Source organism: Macaca thibetana, chromosome 17 (genome assembly GCF_024542745.1).
Source record: "Macaca thibetana thibetana isolate TM-01 chromosome 17, ASM2454274v1, whole genome shotgun sequence".
Taxonomy (NCBI): Eukaryota; Metazoa; Chordata; class Mammalia; order Primates; family Cercopithecidae; genus Macaca; species Macaca thibetana.
The window spans coordinates 1,371,597-1,392,570 of NC_065594.1; the positions used below are offsets into that span (position 1 = coordinate 1,371,597).

Below are 20,974 nucleotides of genomic sequence, written 5' to 3' on the forward strand. Positions count from 1 at the left end.
ATATCTTTGATTTTATGTAATCTAATACTAAGTATTTTTGAGGAAAATTTTGCATCTGAATTAGATTTGCAGACTTACGAAGAAAAGAATGTAAAATTTCTCAACTTTTAAATGTGGCATATGCCGAAGTGATAATATTTTGGCTACATTGGGTTCAATAAAATAGATAATTAAGCTAATTTCACCTGTTGCTTTTTTCCCTCCTTTAATGTGGCTTCTAGGAAGTTTAATACTTCACATGTGGCTTGAAATATTTTTCTTGGCTTTGATCTTAGAAGAGTAATTTAGTCACATTTTGATTTTTTCCTTTCAATGATTGTAATCTCTGAATCTCATTACATAGGCTATAATTATGTAATTTATTGTTACCTTTTAAAATGAATAATGTAAGGTTGAAATTGAAAGTTTAAGTGTATATTTATAGTTAAGTGTCAGTGTGAGATTAGTTTCCTGAGTATAATTACTTGGTGTTTGCTGTCCTGCAGGGAAGGAGTTTGAGCACCAAGTTCTCAGGAAAGAAATCGTACACATTGTTTTACACCCCTTTCACTGTTACTTTCCTTTTGCGTTTGCTATGACCTTGGTACTATCCATAACATTTTTAAGCAAATGTTTTAAGTCCTGAAAAAGTTTGGTCATACAAGATTTCTCTTAAAACATTTGCGTGAGGTTACCTTGTTTATATATTTATTTTATTCCTTGTAGAATATCCATCTGTCATTTAGTAATTCATCTTAATTTCCTAGCAAGTCCTTGTCAGATATTTGCTTGGTGAATGAATGACACCAACTCTAGAACAGACACAGTATTTACAAATGAGGATACCAAAATGAACAAAATATGGTCCTTTTCTCTTTAAGATTTGAAGTTTAATGGGTATAGGTAGAGTTGTAAGGAAACTGACCAAGTTGTCGTAATAAAGGGCATAGAAAGTTCTTTGAAAACCCAGACACAAATAGTTCACTCACTTTGGGGAGCCTGGGAAGATTTCACTGAGGTGATAGCGTTTGAGCAGGTCCTGAAGGTGAGTAGATACTTGACAGTCGTAGGCTGGAGCATTGTGGGGTGGCAACATGATGTGGTCACAGGCTGGTGAGGCACTAAGCCGTCTAAGGGGAGGGAGCTAAGACTGGTAGCAGAGAAGTAAAGTTGAGATAAGATTATGGTTGATCACAGTTAAGGAGTTTAGACCTTTATTTACCTTGTAGGTGACTGCGAGTAAGGATAAGCCCCATTATTACAACTTAAAATAATTATGTTAAGTGTAAGAGTGACTGGACTGCAAACAGTGTTCTGGAACAGACCACATAGATCATGGATCCAGCCCCAGCCTCCCTACATCGAATTTGAAAGGATCTTTGGTGTCAGGATGGTTCAGATTCCAGATAAGAGTAATTCAGAGGTATAGTGAATTTAGCTGTTTCCAGTGTATTGGGAGCGCGGGGGAAGGAGATGCGAAGTGTCCTAGGGGTTTCTGGTTTGAATGATGGGTTGAGGATACTATGAACCGAGACACCAAAGGTAAGTGTGTTCAGGGTCGATGGTGAGGTGATTCATGTAGCTGCTAGAGGGAGAGGAGGGCATAATCTATTTGATTTTTGAATGTTTTGGTTTTGAGTGCTTTTAGGTAGTTGGGATTTTTAAAACCGTGGAAAATCTGCCTGGTAAATATATTATCTCTCAAGGACCTGTCATCTGTCACCAAAGATGACTATGATACCTTCCTAACTCATCCTGTTTTTACTTTTGCTCTTGCAGCTTATTCTCCACAAAATGCATCATTCTAAAACAAGACTTGGCCGGGTGGGCGCAGTGACATGCTGTAATCCGAGCGCTTTGGGAGGTCAAGGTGGGTGGATCGCTTGAACTCACAAGTTGAGACTAGCCTGGGCAAGATGGCGAAACCCCATCTCTACTAAAAGGGTAGCTGGGCGAGGTGATGCAAGCCTGTGGTTCCAGCTACTCGGGAGGCTGAGGCAGGAGAATGACTTGAACCTGGGAGGCGGAAATTGCAGCGAGCTGAGATCGCACCACTGCACTCCAGCCTGGGCAATAGTCAGACCTTGTCTCAAAAGTAAATAAATAAACAAAACATGACTCAGATTCTGCTTCCTTTTCTTTTCCAAACAGTAGTTTCCCATCTGAATTAAATCACAACTGCACGGTAGATCACAGGACTTTTATCTGATTTGGTCCGCCTTTGCAACCTCATCTACCTCCATCCCTCCCCGCTTGCTCAGTAAACTCTAAGGTGGTTACTCTGTCTCGCAGATATTTTTGTAGGTCTCTCTTTTTTGAGATGGAGTGTTGCTCTGTCACTCAGTCTAGGGTGCAGTGGTGCCATCTTGGCTCACTGCAACATCCGCCTCCCAGGTTCAAGTGATTCTCCTGCCTCAGCCTCCTGAGTAGCTGGGACTACAGGCACCTGCCACTATGCCTGGCTAATATTTGTATTTTTGTAGGGACAAGGTTTCACCATGTTGGCCAGGCTGGTCTTGAACTTCTAACCTCAAGTGATTCGCCCACCTCGGCCTCCGAAAGTGCTGGGATTACAGGCAATGATCCACCACACCTGGCCTTTGTAAATCTCTTGTAAGTGCCTTTCTCAGAACAGTTTCACATCAACTCTTTGCATTCATGTTGTTTTATCAATATATTTATTTGCTTGTTGTACCTACTTTGTCTTTTGTGTTTTTTCCTTTTTTTTTTTTTTTTTTTTTTGAGATGGAGTCTCGCTCTGTCGCCCAGGCTGGAGTGCAGTGGCGCGATCTCAGCTCACTGCAAGCTCCGCCTTCCGGATTCAGGCCATTCTCCTGCCTCAGCCTCCTGAGTAGCTGGGACTACAGGCGCCCGCCACCTTCCCAGGCTAGTTTTTTGTATTTTTTTGGTAGAAACGGGGTTTCACCGTGTTAGCCAGGATGGTCTCGATCTCCTGACCTCGTGATCCGCCCGTCTCGGCCTCCCAAAGTGCTGGGATTACAGGCTTGAGCCACCGCGCCCTGCCTTTTTTCAAGACAAGGTCTCGCTCTGTCACTCAGACTGGAGTGTAGTGGTGTAATCATAGTTCACCGCAGCCTCAAACTCCTAGGCCCAAGTGATCATCCGACCTCAGTAGTAGGGCCGACAGGTGCGTGCCACCATGTCTAGCTACTTTTAAAAAAATGTTATAGAGACAGGGTCTCACTGTGTTGCCCAGGCTGGTCTCAAATTCCTTGCCTCAGACAATCCTCCCGCCTTGGCCTGCCAAAGTGCTGGGATTACACGTGTTAGCCACTGTGCCCGGGAATGCCTACTTTTTCCCCCATCTTTATCAGTGTTCACACAGTGTTTGACATTTGATATTGAACTGATCTCAGAAAATTTTCAGGAGGAAAAATGGAGTCATGGTGTGGATTTAGGAGTAGAGTTTTTAGTACCAATTGAAGTGTTTGGATGAGTATCACAGATTGTTTATTCATTCAATAAATTTTTATTGAACATTTTTGTCTCAGTCTGTGCATATAATAGTGAAGAAAACAGACACTGTCCCTACCTTCTTTGAGGTTGAAGTCTAGCAGGTGGCAAAAGAAAAACTGGGAGAAGAAAGTGCATAAAGAAATTCTTAGATAACTCCATTATACTAAAGGGTCAGAGCAAGAATAGCCAGCAGGGAGGATGAGTAAATAGTCCAGCTCTTAATAGACATTGGTAGAATATGTACCCTGCCTAGAGAGGAAAGAGAAGAAAGTTAGGATGGATAGATAGGAGTTAAGATATCCTACTGTGGGACCAGAGAGTGGAATAGGTTGGCGGAATGGGAGAAGACTTGTTTTCAACGATCAATATAAAATTTAGAACTAACATCACGGTGTATGTTCTTTGTATTGATTGGCTATACCAAATACAATGGCGTTTGGTCTTGGTGGAACCCAAGCGGTAAGAAGACCAGAGGACCTGGAAGTAAGTTTAAAACGCCTACCTGAGGTTTCTCCAGGAAAGTAGACTTTTTCTAATTGAGTTTTAAATGAAGGCTACTGGTTTTATAAGTTTCTGTATTTTTTCTCTCACGCCTTTTCTTCCTTTGTTATACATTGAAGAAAAAAACAACCAACACAAATGGGAGAGGTTCACTGCTACGAGCAGCTCATCAGGAAATGATCAGAAGGGTCTTCTAGCAAAATGTAACAACTAGAACTCATTGTTGATGTGATTATCCATATATAGTTTCTATAGGTGATCATTATATATACTTCTTCAGACATTGATGGTCTAGTTAATTCTTCCAGTAATTGAACTTTAAGATGACAGTGTGGCTAAGATTTGCAGAAGAAATAATTCAGTAAGAATTGTATGTGATGAAGAGGACACCTAATCCTCTCAGGTTTTGATACATTGAATATATTGTACCAACATAGATTGAGAAACTCTTCTACAAATACTGGGAGGAGAAAAAGCATGTAATTAATGGTTTGAGACTTGGTATTTCACGTTAATGGTTCCTGTTTATGAGTGGATAGTTACTCAGGTACTGTGAGGAGTTCTTAAGAGTTACCGGTTTCCCTCTGCCCCATCCTTTTTTCAGTTGCTTGTTTCCTTTATCATGGTCTTTGCCCTCATATTTATTATGTTCAGTTGGATGAGTTACAGGAATTTAAAACACTACCTGTAAAATCGACATTGCTTTTTTGGATTGCTTTTACATATGGTGATTTCAAATGTTTTCTAAGAACAGACCAGATTAACATTTTTCTTAGTTATATGGTAGACATTACTCAGTTCCTGCATTTTGATTTTAGTCTCTGCTTGTGAAATATGTCAGTTATATTCTTTTCAGCATCCTGGGCTCTCTATTTTATAGTAAGTACAAGTTAGGAAGAATGGGAATGCCACCAAGTCTGGGGACCTGACCTCTGCAAGAAGCATTGTTTTTTCTTCTCTTCTTGACAAGAGATGATGAAAACTTGGGATTATGTGTAATTCAGCATATGCAAAGGGTTTTTAAATGTTCCAGTTGACATTATTTTACAGTTTTGGTTAATAATCACATTGTGGTAGTATATATAGTCTTAAGTACTTTTGGAGCATAAATAAATGGAATCAACTCTAGTTTCCCCAAACTCATTTTTTTTCTATATAGCTAATCTAGTATGAAATATACATTTGATCACATACAGTTTTCATGTGTGTTTTCCCCGTGTTCAGTGTCTTTCCCAGTTCCTTAATTTTGCCTACTCATTATCATCCTGTGTTTATTTTGTTTTTGTCTTCACCCTAGGCTTCCCTCTGGAGGCCTGCCTTCTCCTGCCCCAGTCTGAACTGGCTGCTGTTTAGAGCAGCCGGAGCAGAACTGTGCCCTTCAGACCTCAGTGCTTCTCTGGGTTGAATGTGCTCTTGGCTGGATTATCATTAAATGAACACTTGACAGCTGATGTTGACAGTTGACTATAAGTTTTCTGTTTGTGCTTTAATAGTTATTTTCCTTTGGCTAGTGCACACGCTGACACATAAAATAGCCTGGGTGCTAGTGTGGAAATACTACAATGAGTTTCTTTTTTTCTTTTTTTTTTTTTTTAAGAGTCTATCGCATCATTAAAAGTAACATATATTAAAATGCTAATTTAATGTGAATCTTTCTTTGATGCCATATAAACTAATAAGCAAACAGTGTATTTGGTCAACAAAATGAATGGTTTCTAAACAATCCATAGGGTCCATACATGAATTGCAAGAGATTATGTCATTGTTATATTTGTGAAGGGCCTGGATTGCTTGAGCTGAGTTAGTAGACGCTCAAGTCATAGATTAGGAATAACTGATTCTACAGTAGGTCTGGGTGGCATGGAATATAAGCTCCATCCAGCAAGGATTTGCTCCATGGAAGATAAACGCAGCCAGTGTCGGGTAGATATGAGGTGCTCCTGTCTTCCAGCAACTCCAAACAAGTGCTAAACGTTAGAAGACAGCACATTAATTATGAAGCAATGCAGAAAAGATCTAAGGGGGAAAGAAAAGGATGATCAACATCAATAATGGTATTAGCACTTTTAATAGTCAGCTTGAGACTTGTCTTACATGTGCATGAATTGAGAGGCAGGCGGAAGGAGAAATTCAAGAATACACAGTACAAAATAAGTGTTGGAATCTTGTTCTCAATAAAGCACGCATCTTGTTTTCATCAGCTTTTAGAGCATCGTGTGACAGGAGGTTATCTAGTATCCCATTATCTGTAGGAATCACCTGCTGTGTGTACAGTTCAGTAGTAGTGCTAGGTACACTTTGGTACCTTGACGGATTACACATGAAACCTGTTGCCCAATGTCAGTGTGTTACGGGGAGTTTGACAAAGAGAAATGCATGTAAGATACAATAATTGGGAAGGATTTTCATAAAATGCTCTTGTTTGGAGGTGGGAGGATTAGATAACCATTCAGAACAAAAGGGGAACTAGTGTCTATCTTAGTGAGTGTGTCCAGAGATTTGGGGAGGTAGAAATACCTAGGTATCAACTTCAAATGAGCTCTATCTGTTTTGGGGAGTAGATATGATCAGAGTGGGCCACTGTGAGCAAAGGCTGACAGTTTTATAAATGTGCAGAGAGCTGGTAGGAACCCAAAATGAGGCTGTAAAACAAATCCGGAATCTTACTCTGTGATAAAGACCCATTACAAAAATCAGGAGATTTTTGGCAAGAGAACGACAGTAGTCAGATTGCTATTTCAGATACCTAGTGATTGGCAGCAGGATGCATTGAATGGCCTTAACTACAGGAAGCGAGAGCAGTTGAGATGTGGGATAGTGGAATGGAGAAGAAGGGCAGAAATCAAGACGTGGGTTGATTATGATATAGTCACAACTGGGTGGTCAACTTAATATAGGGGATTTATGTGGAAGAAAGAAGGCAAGGATGACAGTTTGAAACAACCAAATGACAGTTTTTTTGGTGCTGCTGAGAAGAGGAGGAGAAAGGGCAGATGGAAAGGTTGGGGCCCTGTGCCATCTAGAAAGTGGGTTCAGCACAGGAAATCCTGATGCTCGGGGAAAAGATCTTGGCTAGAGAATTGTCAGTAAAGTAAGCAGCAATTGATAAACGAAAATATGAGACACAAAACATTTGCCAGTGTCAAATGTATGTAGGTTAGGGGGCTGAGATGCCCTCTGTACATCCACAGAGAGTGATTTCAGTGTCCCCTGCAGGACTTGGTGACTTTGAGTCTTGTACTGGAATACATGGAAACTGTTGAAGCTCCATAGAACACCGCAGTTGCATTGATGAGTTACAGAAACGCACATCCCAAAGAAGTGTACATGTAACATATACTAAAGATGGCATTATTTTTTAATATTAATTTAAATTTTTTGAGTTGGAGTTTTACTCTGTTGCCCAGGCTGGTGTGCAGTGGCACGATTTCGGCTCACCACAACCTCTGCCTCCCGGGTTGAAACGATTCTCCCATCTCGATTTCTCGAGTAGTTGGGATTACAGGAGTGCACCACTATGCCCAGCTATTTTTTTTCCTATTTTTAGTAGAGAGGGGGTTTCACCATGTTGGCCAGGCTGGTCTCGAACTCCCGACCTCAGATGATCCACCCACCTCCGCCTCCCAAAGTGCAGGGATTACAGGCATGAGCCACCGTGCCCAGCCCTAAAGATGGGTTTATTCATGCTTGGTCAGTGGCCAACATGAGGAAATACAGAAACGCTAAGTGGACTAACCCCATTCTCTTATTCCTCAAACTTAAAAGTTACCTAAATAGGCCCTTCATTATAGCCATCATTCAGATCCTCCTTTGAGATCTAGAAATAATTTTTATTACATTATCGCACGTTAGAAGAATACCTAATAAAAAACAACAGCCTTCAAATACTGTTTATACATAAACTATATTTTTGAATTTTTGGAATAGTAATGTGCACCTGGCACACAGAAATCAAGATACAAAGTGATGCAGAATGATAGTAAATTTCTCAGTATCATCTAACAGCCATCCAACTTCTCTATCCAGGGGCAACCACTGTTACTAATTTCTGTCGTATCCTTCCAGAAGTTTCTGTAGTCATAGATATATTTGTATATATTCTTAATACATCCACATGTCTCAACTTTTTTTCATGATCACTTCCTCCACAGAAGGCCTTTTAGACATTTTTTTCTAATTGACCCCCCTCCGCTGAGATGTTGACAACCTGGATAACTGGATGATTATGAGTCTGTCTGTGAAATCGGTGCTGCGTACATAAAAAGTACGAGTTTTGTCCTCTCCCTCCCCTAAGTAATTTTCTCCCCCTTGGGAGAGGGATTGCTCTGTTGAAAATGCAAGATGTGGAGCAATGCCATGGTAAGTAGTTGGGAGTTTTTTTCCCTGAATAAAATGGGAATTCAGCAGAGAGACTTGGCCCGGGTTATGATACGATGTAGCGCGCCGAGACGGAGTCTCACTTTTGTCACCAGGCTGGAGTGCAGTGGTGCAGTCTCGGCTCACCTCAACCTCTGCCTCCTGGGTTCAAGCGATTCTCCTGCCTCAGCCTCCCGAGTAGCTGGGATTACAGGCATGCGCCACCACAACCAGCTAATTTTGTGTTTTTAGTAGAGATGGGGTTTCTCCATGTTGGTCAGGATGGTCTCAAACTCCTGACCTCAGGTGATCCACCCACCTCGTCCTGCCAAAGTGCTGGGATTACAGGCGTGAGCCACCACGCCCGGCCAGCTTATTTTTTTAGAAAGGAATTAGGTTAGCTATTTAATGGATAATTGACTGGAGGAGAGCGAGAATCAAAGCACTTAGATCAGTTAGGAGAGTTGAAAGAGGTGATGGTGGCTTTGTCTGCAAAGATCCCTGTTGGCAGATAAATATGTAAGGGGAGAGAGAATAAAATGCATATAGCGGTAATGGCCGAAAATAAAGCATGTCTGTGTATATTAATGACAAAAACTGCTGGATACGATGCCTCCGAAGACATGTCAAGGGTGGTTGTCTATGGAACCCACAGCTGTAGGAAAGGAAACTGGGAAATGAGAAACTCAAGTCTGAGTTTTAACCTTGAGGTCATTGTAAGTTTTTTTGTTAGGGATTTGGGTGTATAAATAGATGACCACAGAAGGAAACTAAAATGGTCAAAATTCCCTATTTATCTCACCCTCTTATTCCAGTCTCCTCTTGACTGGAGAACCTGCTTATTGCCTGCTTCCTCTGCTCTTGCTGCTACACTAGTGGCGATTGTGCATTTTTATGTTACATTATCTGGAGTTAAATTCCAGTGCTCTTTCTGTTAGATTGAATTACTGTTATCTAATACACAATCTTCAGGCCTTCTGAGATGTTCAGGGAGACCTCCTTAAGGTGTGAATACTCTCCTAGAGGTGCTTTCTGTGCTTTTGTTGAATTAGTGAACAGGCCATTTGTCTAAGATGAACAAGTTATTAGCAGAATCAAAATAGGATTTCTTTATACCACATAGTTTTTCCTGAAATGATCACTGCAAAATTATTGGGAGTGCTTTTAATGAGCCCTGATTATGACTGAAAATGGGAAATAGTCTGTGTTCTAACAAAGGGACTGCAGGAAATTCTGAGGTTCACGTGGCGCTTACAGATGTGCTGTTAATAATGCCTTACCAAGGGCCAAGGGCTGTGCTGGGCTGTGATGAGGCGCAGTGCCATGCAGCTTTGCTGAGGGGAAGCGCCTGCATTTACAATGATGTGAAGGCAGGAAAAATTTGACATGGTAGATTTACAACTACATGTTACGGCTTTTCTTATACTTTGTTTTTCTGTTACCTATTAATCTGGTCTATAGAGTCTAAATTGCTCAAACTTTGTGGCAGCCAATAAATGAAATTTTGTACATTTATAAAATGTGAAAGATACTTTTTAAACTTGCCTTCTGTTTTTAGACTTTAGTCTCTTTTTAGAAGATGTGTTGTCATTCTATGTTAAAGCAAACCATTAAAACATGTAATGATCCTAATGTATTTTCATGTAAATACAGTTATTGGATACACTTGTAATTCACAAGTAGTGTTCCCCAGTGAGAGTTCAAGTGGTCCCCAGTGAGAGTTCATGCCAGATGGGGCAGCAGAAGAAAGGATCCTGACTGAGGCTGGTCATCAGACCTCGTCACGGATTTGGGTTAGCACCTGTTTCCCCTGCATTTAAACAGATGATCAGCACATAACACTGCAGTGATATTGGAGTAATGACCCCCAACACAACATTTTGGTATTATTTAATGCACATGAGTATGTAATGGATTCTGCAAGAAATATTTTTCCTAATTTGATATACATGTTATCTTCAAAATAAGTAACATTGAGGTGCTGTTTTTAAATGGTTTTACGTATGTGGTGTAAAATAAACTATTGAATATTATTTGACAATTTGTTTCCAGCGGCTTTTCATGATATATGAACATGATTGATACATTAAATAAGTAACATTGGGATTCTTGGCTGTGGCAGTAATTTACTTGAAATATTGAACTTTTAAAGAAAATAGTGGAGGCTGTTCAGGTAAGTTCATAATAATTTCTTGAATTAAAAAATGCAATTTATTGTTACTATAGTCCAGCATGGTTTTAAAAACTTACCTTGATTATGCAGTGATCAATGGTAGTTTTTCTCTTGACTGTTTTTGTTTTGTTTTTTCTATTATGCTTGAGAAATTCGTGTGATCACAAGAATATAATTCTGGATTTTGTTTTTGAGATGCCTTTGTAGGGATTTGGGGACAAAATTAAGGTTGAAAATTTTCAGTGACATGTTTCACTTCCTAACTAGCACTTGCCTCACTACAGTTGCCTTGCAGATAAAGCAGACAGGTATTTTAAGATCCATTTCAATCTTTTCTCTAGAATTTGGTATTTTGCAAGTCTGGACACTTGAAATGGAGTTAATTTTTCCTTTGAGGTCATTAACTATGTTTGATAAAATCATCAAATTGTACTTTATTCAACTATGAGTCTTTGCTGAACTTCACATTTGATAACTTACAGGAAACGTTACCATATAATCTTAAGAGGAAAAGATGGCATATATACATGTATTTTTTTTTTCCTGAAAAGGTTAACATTCTAACTGCAATGTTTAATTTTTCTTTAATATTTATCTAAACGTCAGTGTTATTTTTAATATTTATAAATGATTCCTGTGTTTGAACGTGGCCTTATTTTAGGTATTTATTTCTCAACGTTGAGTTGCTACATGAACTTACAAATAATTTTCTCTTTAAGAAAATGTAAAATTTTGCTTTTTAAAATTTAGGGTTAGCCTGTCAGTTATTCAGACTTTTTGAATTTTGTTCAGTGTGACTCAGTTTTCAGAAACGTAAGGTCTTATGAGCTCCTTTGTAGTCAATCCGTCCTATGTCAGAGGATGTCACTGTCGTGTATTGATCACCAGTGATAAATCCGTTTTAGAATTTCATAGAAATGGAGTGGTACAGTATGCACTCTTTTTTTCTCTCCAGCTTCTTCCACTTCACATAATGTTTTGGAAATTCATCTGTGTTGCTGCATCTATCAGTACTTGGTTCTCATTCTGCTCAATGACGTGTCATTCAATGAATATGTCACATTTTGTTTTTCTAGTTTTCTGTTGATACGCTCTTGGGGCAGTTTTCATTTTGGGGCTGTTGTGAATAAAGCTACTGTGAACACTCTGGTACAGGTCATCATGCATTCATTTCTCTTGGGGAAAATTCCTAGGTTCGGTATCGCTGAGTAGAGAGGAGCTTATGTTTCTTAGTATAGGGCAGTTTCTTTCTTTCTTTCTTTCTCTTTTGAGACAGGATCTCACTCTGTCACCCAGGCTGGAGTACAGTCGTGCGATCATAGCTCACTGCAGCCCTGAGCTTCTGGACATTCCACCCTCAGCCTCCCGAGTAACTGGGAATACAGGCGTGTGCCACTGCATCTGGCTAATTTTTTTTTTCAGTGAGAGACAAGGTCTCTTGCTGTGTTACCCGGGTTGGTCTTGAACTCCTGGGCTCAAGTGATTCTCCCACCTCGGCCTCCCAGAGTGCTGGGATTACACTTGTGAGCCACGCTGTCAGTCTAGGGCAGGTTCTATTAATATGTTTCTTTCTAAAGGGCCTGTCCTGTTTTCTTTTCCCGTGAGCAATGTATAAGATTTCTGTTCCTCTGCATCCTTGACAACACTTCATACTGTCAGTCATGTTAATTTTAGCCATTTCGGTGAATATGTCTCATTGTGGTTTTCATTTGCTTTTCCTCATAACTTGTTTTAGTGAGCCTGACATTGTGAACATTTTCCAATAACTTAAGATGTTGAGTACCCTTTGTATACTTTTTTTTTTTTTTGGCCATTCAGCCACCCGCTTTGTAAAGTATTCCTGCTTTTTCTTTGATCACCGTACACCCATATTGCTATTTAACTGACTTTTGTGGTTTCATTGCCGTTTGCTGTTAAAACTCATTGACCTATGTGTAATCTGTGAATGTGAAAATGAGTTTAAGCATAGATAGCTTTATTAGAATTCTGAGAAGCCAGATGATATTGGGAATCCAGAATTGAATGTTCATATTACAGATTTTTGCTTCTTACAAAATATCAGCTGAAAGATGGAACTTTTGTATTAAAACATCATCCAGTTAGTTGTCCAATTAACTGAAATTATATTTTAATATGTTAAATAATTTGTTCATCTATTGAAGTTATATTACATCAAAAAGTAGTATGACCTTGTGGATCTGTTGTCAAGTTCTTTCATGTTTGTTGCTTTCATAGGCGTTTTCTCAAGTTTTCTTGGAAAATGTTGGCTTTTGAATTTTTTGCCTTATTCTTTTGCTATATCATTCACTGAGTCTTCTCTATTTCTTTATACTCTGTTGAAAATACATTCTTTGTTGCTTAAAGAGAATCTTCCAGTTAACACTAGAATAGAACAGCTTTGGTGAAAGGTAACACTGTATATTTTGACAGCTATGAATTGCTTGTAATAGCATTTAGTTTATTTATTGCTTTAGCAGCCAGTGTTGTGATCTGTGCCTTTGTCATGAAGGCAAAGGATCATATTCAGTTGTAAACACTCCTCTGTATAAGATTTCTCTGGTGGTTATGTTAGATAACATGGAAATCCCTACCCCTCCAAAATCTGCAGACTTCAGAGCATACCTTTCTCCAAAGGGAAACCCTGCTGTTGAACAGTGAACATGCTGGTTAAAAGAATGCTGGTCCCTGTGGCTCAGCACAACAGGTGTCTGCCTCACAGGAAATACTTGCCTTTTAGGGCATCTTTCAACATGCCATTGTTAAAATCCTGTTTCTTCAAGTTTTACAATTCATATATGTTGTAATTTGAACAACTCAGCCTTGATGCTCATTAGGTCATCTATTATCTGTATTTTATACATTCATTCCTTAGGACTTCTATTATATATAATTTATATATTACGTAACATATAACATGTAATACATGAATAATAGTAGACCTTGTGTCTTCAGGGAAAAGAGTATCTTCTTTTACTCAAAGGCTGGGAGAATGTTACATCCAATATTACATAGTTTACCATTCTCAAAAGAATGGGGCTTCTGTATTTAAAAATATCTTTACATTTTGTTTTATTCTTTGTTAGAGATAGATTCTCACTCTGTCACCCAGGCTGGAGTGCAGTGGCATGATCATAGCTCACTGGAGCCTTGAGCTCCTGGGCTCAAGTGATTCTCCCATCTCAGTCTCCCAAGTAGCCAGGACGACCTGTGTGTGCCACCACACTCAGCTAATTTTTACATTTTTTGTAGAGTCATCTCCCTGTGTTGCCCACACTGGTCTCAAACTCCTGGCCTCAAGCAGGCCTCCTGTGTCGACTTCCCAAAGTGCTGGGATTACAGGCGTGAGCCACTGTGCACAGCCTTGTATTTTAATGTTTTATTCTTTAAGTCACAGAGAAGTATGTGTGGTATTGACTGTTTACATTTCCGACCATATGAAAAATGTCTATTCAATCTTACGGGGTGGTTAGAGGGGCCTTTTTTCACTCGCTCTTGTTCAGATGTTTTGGCATGAGGATAAAATCTGCCGTTAATGTGTGTGCAGTTCTTAGTGACCCAATTTTACTCTGAAATTAAAGACAGGCCTGTGTTCAAGGTGGCGTCGTATGGTTGTTACAGTTATACTTTTAGGATTTCACTTAAAGGAGACCTTTTCTTTTAATTTGATTATTGGTGGTTGTTTTTTTTTGTATTTGGCAGTATCACTTTGATGGAGACGCTGTTCTTCAGAATGAGGAATATTAAGTGCTGTCTTTGTCTTAGCTTTCTAGGACTTCACATATTTTGAAATGCATGAGTATCATTGAATAGATGTACTTGTGTGGTAGCTCATTGTGATGGTTTTATTATGGTTGATTACAATGCAGTGTACCATCAGCCTTGTCACTTTTTTTGTAAGACTAAACAGAACTCTAATAACTTGTCAAATTTTGAATACAAGTAATAAGAAAAAATTACCCTTTTAAAAATTAAATATTGGGCCGGGCGTGGTGACTCACACCTATAATCCCAGCACTTTGGGAGGCTGAGGCTGGTGGATCACCTGAGGTCAGGAGTTCCAGACCAGCCTAGCCAACATGGTGAAACCCCATCTCTACTAAAAATACAAAAATTAGCTGAGCGTAGTAGCATGCACCTATAGTCCCAGCTACGTGGGCAGCTGAGGCAGGAGGATCATTTGAACCCGGGAGGTGAAAGTTGCAGTGAGCTGAGAACACCCCACTGTACTCCAGCCTGGGTGACAGAGTGAGACTCCATTTCAATAAATAAATCAATAAAAATTTAAAAATTGGCCGAGCATGGTGGCTCACGCCTGTAATCCCAGCACTTTGGGAGGCCGAGGCAGGCGGATCACAAGGTCAGGAGATCGAGACCATCCTGGCTAACATGGTGAAACCCCATCTCTACTAAAAATACAAAAAAACTAGCCGGGCGTGGTGGCGGCGCCTGTAGTCCCAGCTACTCGGGAGGCTGAGGCAAGAGAATGGCGGGAACCCGGGAGGCGGAGTTTGCCGTAAGCAGAGATCGTGCCACTGCACTCCAGCCTGGGCGATGGAGCGAGACTCCGTCTCAAAAAAAAAAAAAAAAAGGAAAAATTTTAAAAATTGAAATTAAATATTGACAACTAAAACTTGGCTAAATTCTGGCCGGGCGTGGTGGCTCATGCCTGTAATCCCAGCTCTTTGGGAGGCTGAGGCGGGCGGATCACGAAGGTCAGGAGATCGAGACCATCCTGGTTAACACGGTGAAACCCCGTCTCCACTAAAAATACAAAAAATTAGCCGGGCATGGTGGCGCCTGTGGTCCCAGCTTCTCAGGAGGCTGAGGCAGGAGAATGGCCTGAACCCGGGAGGCGGAGCTTGCAGTGAGCCGAGCTCGCTCCACTGCACTCCAGCCTGGGCGATAGAGCAAGACTCTGTCTCATTAAAAAAAAAAAAAAAAAACTTGGCTAAATTCTGGAAATTACTTTTCTAGGTTTTAGTAATGGTTTATAAATTGAGTGTTCACATATTTGAGAAGCTGAGAATGCTTGAAGTTTTGAGTAATCCTGATGTTACTGAGAAGGATTAAGTGATCCTGTTGTCCGGTTTGGTTTATGGTTCTGTTTATTTTTCTTGTCAGCCTTTACTGTACCAAAGGCATAAACAGTTGTTCCTCCATTTCCTAGGAGGTTGCTTCTGCCCCCCTGAATATCAAAATCTGCAGATCCTGAAGTTTCTGACATAAAATACTGTAGTATTTCACATATCCTGTGCACATCCTCCTATATGCTTTAAATTACATGTTACTTATAATACCCCATACAGCGTCAATGCTATGCAGTTATATTGTTTAGGGAATAACGACAAGGAACAAAGTCTATACATGTTCAGTATAGACACAACCACTGGAGGCCTAACTACATTTTCTTTCTCTGTCTCTCTCTCTCTCTGTCCTTTTTTTTTTTTTTTTTTTTTTTCCGAGAAAGGGTCTTGCTCTGTAGCCCACGCTGGAGTGCAGTGGTGTGGTCTCAGCTCACTTCAACCTCCACATCGTGGGCTCAAACGATCCTCCTGCTTCAGCTGCCAATTATGTGGGACAACAGGCATGTACCACCACGTGTGGCCAATTTTTGTATTTTTTGTAGAGACGGGACTTTGCCATGTTGTCCAGGCTGTTCTCAAATTCCTGGACTCAAGTGATCTGCCCACCTCAGCCTCCCAAAGTGCTGGGATTACAGGCGTGAGCCACCGTGCCTGGCTTCTAACTGCATTTTCAATCCACGGTTGAGTATAAGAATACAGAGTCTATAAATTCAGAGCTTGCATACAAGAGTAGATAGTATGCCAAGTGCTGGTGGAAATATATAAAAAATAATTTTTTGTTCATTTATGCCATACCTTGTTTTAAAAAATTCTTACAGGCCAGGCATGTTGGCTCACACCTGTATTCCTAGCACTTTGGAAAGCCAAGGCTGGAGGATTGCCTGCGCTTAGGAGTTCCATATGAGCCTGGACAACATGGTAGAATCACATCTCTACAAAAAAATACAACTACTAGCTGGGTGTGGTGTTGTGCACCTGTAGTCTCAGCTACCTGGGAGGCTGAGGCAGGAGGATTGCTTGAGCCTGGGAAGATGAGGCTGCAGCGAGCCATGTTCATGCCACTGGTACTCTAGCCTGGGTGACAAAGCAAGACCCTCTCTCAAAACAAAAACAAAAACTCCAAAGATTTGATTACAGGGACCCCATGGGTCCTCTTGGGTTCCTGGAGTGCACTGGGGTGTCTGTGGGTCCCCTTTACTTGCAGGCACAGTCTTGACAGTTTCTGCATACGCGTTTCACATACACTTTTTGCGGGGACAGTTTCGGGCTTCATCCAATTCTCAGGCAAATTGAGACCCAAGTGGGTTTTAACAACACTGATCTAGGGTAATGATTTACATTTTTGGATCATGGACCCCCAACAGTTGAAAATTGAGCACACAGCTGTATGTTTGTGTGTCCCAAAATGCAATTGTGTGTGACTGTATGAATAGTTCAGGCATATTATAAAACATATATAAGGATAACAGTACACATAAACCTGTCCTCTATTGAAATATTTTGGGTACACGCTCTTTGAAGAACGTTGATCAAGGTCTTACTAGGGTAAGAGTCTTTTTCTGATTGAGCACGACACACACATTTGTATTCCCTAGAATACCCTAGAGTGAGGGTCCTCTGTGGGATTTTGCATTACAAGGTTTCAAGCTGTGTTGTGCTGAAGTATCAACAATCTGTACAAGAGGGCTTGTGGAAATAAGGAAGGACTTAGCAAAATAAATTCTTAATAAATTATTAGCAGATCTGAAAATTATTTGGTTAAAAAAATTATTTGGTATTTGGGACTTAATACTGTTTACTGTAGAAGATAAAATGAAGCTGAATTTTAAGTCAGTTGATGTTCTTTGAGGAAATGGAAAGTACTTTGAATTTAAAAAAATCCTTACTGAATGGAAGTAATCAGAGCACGCAGCACTAAATGGCATCAAAATCTCAATTACTGTTACAAACTTTATGAAATGAGTTAACTCTGATTTCTCTCATTGTTCATTGAAATCAGTTTTTAAAAAGGCTAAATCTGATTTCATTGTATTTCTAGGGTGATAAAAGAAAACATGGCTGAAGTTACATGAAGTGCAGCTAGCAGTGTAATTCAGGAGTTAAGACCAGAAGTACTGGAATCCTACCTCCTTTCAGGTCAGTCCGTATCTGCTCATTGTTTCCTAACAGAGCCTCGAATATTCATTTCTTCCTGTTTTTTTCTAGTCAGTTCTTCCTGATTCTGTGGACTGTAATGAACATAAGTCATGGTCCCAGTGTTTTGAGTCAGTAGAATATTTATGAACAGTTAATAGCTGAAGCTGAATCCTCTCCAGCGTGGCCTGTCTTGGTAGGAAACCCTGGCATCACAGCTGGTTTCTCAGCAAGTCGAGAGGGGACTTGAAGCTTTGCCTTGCCCTCCTCTTTCCTTACTGGTGTAATGCGTATATTGATTTGTCTTCAGGTAAAACTGGACTAAGAGGGGAAATGACATATCACAGATGTCTTGGAGTGAGGAGAGAGAAAAAAAAGGTCTTTGTAAAAAATTTCCTGTTGATTTTTAATGATCTCCAAATTTAGAATTTTAAACTTGTGTTCCTTTGGAAAGTATGTAATCTTAAAAATGGCATCAGAAAATCAGATGCATTCCTCCTCCTCTGCTTTCTACTTTTTCGGAGAAGGGTCACAATTTTTCTGTTCTTTTGTTACGTCACACATAAAATATTATTGAAACATTAATGCAGTCTTTATAACAAAATTCCCATGGGTACATTGTCATTCTAATAGATCCAGAAAGTATTAAGTGTATTTCTTTTCTAGCTTTTGTCTGGTGATACTAAACATTATTCTGTCTTATTCTTGCTGCTGCTACAAGTGGTTCTGGGGACAGGAGTGACTGTTGCCCGAGAGCTTCTTGGAAATGAAGGATCTCCCACACAGGACAAAGACTCCTGCAAGTCGAAAAGTCCGTTTTAACTGTGAAGATTAGGTCATGTGTACTAATGAAGATGTTTCTTTTCTAGGATTTGCGCGCACTTGGTTTGAGATGATGTATTCCATAGTTTTGAGAAATTTTACCTTTTCAAAGTATCTGACACCTCATGCAGCACAAAAATGTGACAGCTGTTTTGCATACTATACCCAGCTCTAGAAAGTTAATCTCAGGCTTTGGTTCTCAAGCCTGGGCCCTAGACCAGCAGCATCGTCATCTGGGAGCCTCAGAATGTACATTCTGAATCGCACCCTCAGCCTATGCAACAGAAATTTTGAGGATGGAAACTAGAGAATAATTTTATATCGTCTATGGAGATTTTATTGAAATTAAACTTTCAAGTTGCTGTATATGTAGGTCTCTGAAAATCCAAAGAACCAATCTCATATATGGGTAAGGAAATACATGGGAAAGGAAAAATGTGTACATAAGCTATCTGTGGCATAGATCAAGCCTGTGGCATTCTGTGGCCTTGAGAGAGAAGGGGAGAGAGATTTTAAGCTTATCAAGTAGATTTGTCATTGGAACTTTAGGATTTTTAAATTTTGGTTAAAAAATGTGAATACTGTTACTTCAGTTAAAGAACTCCTCTTATAGATTTTACTTCCTAACAAAGTGAGTGAAAAGAAACCGGTTCACTCCAGAAACATGTAAAGAAAGTAAAATTATTAAAATGCCAAATATTTAATTCTTGTGACAGTGAATCTACTTTTATTATAAAGAGTTAAGAAATTGCCATTTCCATGACAGTTTCCTCCTTCAACAATCTTAATATTGAACCTTGAATTTATTTAGGTCTGCCGGTCAGTGATTCTAGTCTAGCAAATTACTTTAGGACTGAAAGCTCTTGTTTCTTTAGAAAAATATACTATGGAGATTAGATCCTGTTTACTAGTGAAGACTCTGTCTCTTTTCCAGGTCAAAACATTTTGTGGGAAATATCCTGTTCGTGACCTGGAAGAAACAAGACAGAAAACAAATCTTACCTCACTTACGAATTTCTTACTCCATACAAGCAGTTCATGGATGTCTGGGCAATCATAGCACTTTCCATTTAAAAACATGCTACAGGGGCACATTTTCTGTGGTTAAAAATGATCTCTGGAATAATTGTAAACTGCAGTTTTCCTTTTTATCGAGGGTTTTGGCTTTTTATTTGTAAATTAAATCAAGATGTTACCAACTCCTTGGTGTGGTGGTCTTGCCAGCTCACGCTGGGGCTCACGCTGGAAGGTAGTATGGCAGCAATGCTCAAATTCAGAATAGCCAGCAAATCCCTCCTTTCAGTGCTCTGACTGGGAACCATTAGAGGGTTTTTAAAAACCATCCCTCATAGCCCACAATTTTGGGTTAACTCTCAAAGTTGGGAATAAGCAAACTGGCATTGTTGGGAGAAAAATCGTTTTTACTGAAGCATGAACTGGCTCAGGCAAGCAAATAGCGGGAGTTGGCACAGGAAGGCGAACGTGCTGTGGGGATGCGTGGAGGCGTCACCTTCAAAACTAAAGTGGTGCCAGGAGGACCAATGCGTCCTTGATCTTGTTCCCATTTGACTGAATTGTGAACCACTTCACTGTCTTCACAGTCTTGCCACTTACCCAATGAGGCTTTTCTGAACCTAGAAGGAGACGTCTAGAAATCCCAGCTTTGCTATGTAAGGACCATTAGCTGCAAGTCGGTGGAAGTCTATAGAAAGCAGTGTGAATTCCATAGTGGTCTTGACTTAGCAAGGATTTGGGACAAGTCTAAAACTTCAGACTTAAAGCTTTGACACGTTAACTGCATAAAATATTGAACATTTTGAACTTCTTTAGCGTTTGTCAGTTCGCGACCCAGGTTTTTCAGTCTGTTGTATGTTTCCTGTTTTTCCTTGTTTTGCTAATCATCCTCCTTGAGCTTCTCCACTGTTTTTATTCTGGGCATCCAATCCAGCCTTTCACGGTGTGTGCTTCCTCAGGCCCCTGGTTCACATGCCAAGTGCCCTGTAAGCCTCGCCGCACTAGTGTATGCTCACCAACAGTCTGCTTCGTTTGGGAGGGTGCTTCACTTCCAAAGCTACCCAGTACGACGTGTACAGTGCAGCACAAAGCGGAACTCAGGAAGTAGCACCTGAGCTTCAAATAGACTTTCCTGATCATTCTACTGAGTAAGAGTCTCCACATTTAAGAATCAAGATAGGATTGACTTGTGAGGATAGTGTATTTTTGGACTGAAACCAAACTCCTCATGTCTAATTGTAGTTATTCAATGTTACCAGAATCCCTATTTTTGGCAGAACAGACAAAAGAATGTGTAGTGTACTTTCTACTACAGCCATTACAGCAAACTAGATCTGAGTGCTGTTGCTAGTAAATAGCCAGATTATGTTGTCCTTACCCAAGTAGACAGTGGAAAGGAACAATGGCAGAGGACATGATGCGCGTCTGGCCACAG

At 40.1% G+C, this 20,974-nt stretch overlaps 1 protein-coding gene across 9 annotated transcripts in view; it reads left to right on the forward strand.

Annotated features, from left to right (window-relative positions):
- The window catches only part of PSPC1 (paraspeckle component 1), a 106,047-nt gene extending 85,693 nt beyond the window's left edge, over positions 1 to 20,354 (forward strand). For 2 of the 9 annotated variants that reach the window (XM_050766484.1, XM_050766487.1), the window contains 3 exons: positions 1,759 to 1,849; positions 2,463 to 2,592; positions 5,255 to 12,050. In XM_050766484.1, coding sequence (XP_050622441.1) covers positions 1,759 to 1,849; positions 2,463 to 2,592; positions 5,255 to 5,294 — 261 coding nt within the window. In that variant the 3' untranslated portion in view covers positions 5,295 to 12,050. Of the gene's footprint in view, positions 1 to 1,758; positions 1,850 to 2,462; positions 2,593 to 5,254; positions 12,051 to 17,608 lie in introns of those variants that run through there. The other 7 variants (XR_007720787.1, XR_007720788.1, XM_050766488.1 and 4 more) reach the window with 5 other exon arrangements.
- The last annotated feature ends 620 nt before the right edge of the window (positions 20,355 to 20,974 follow it).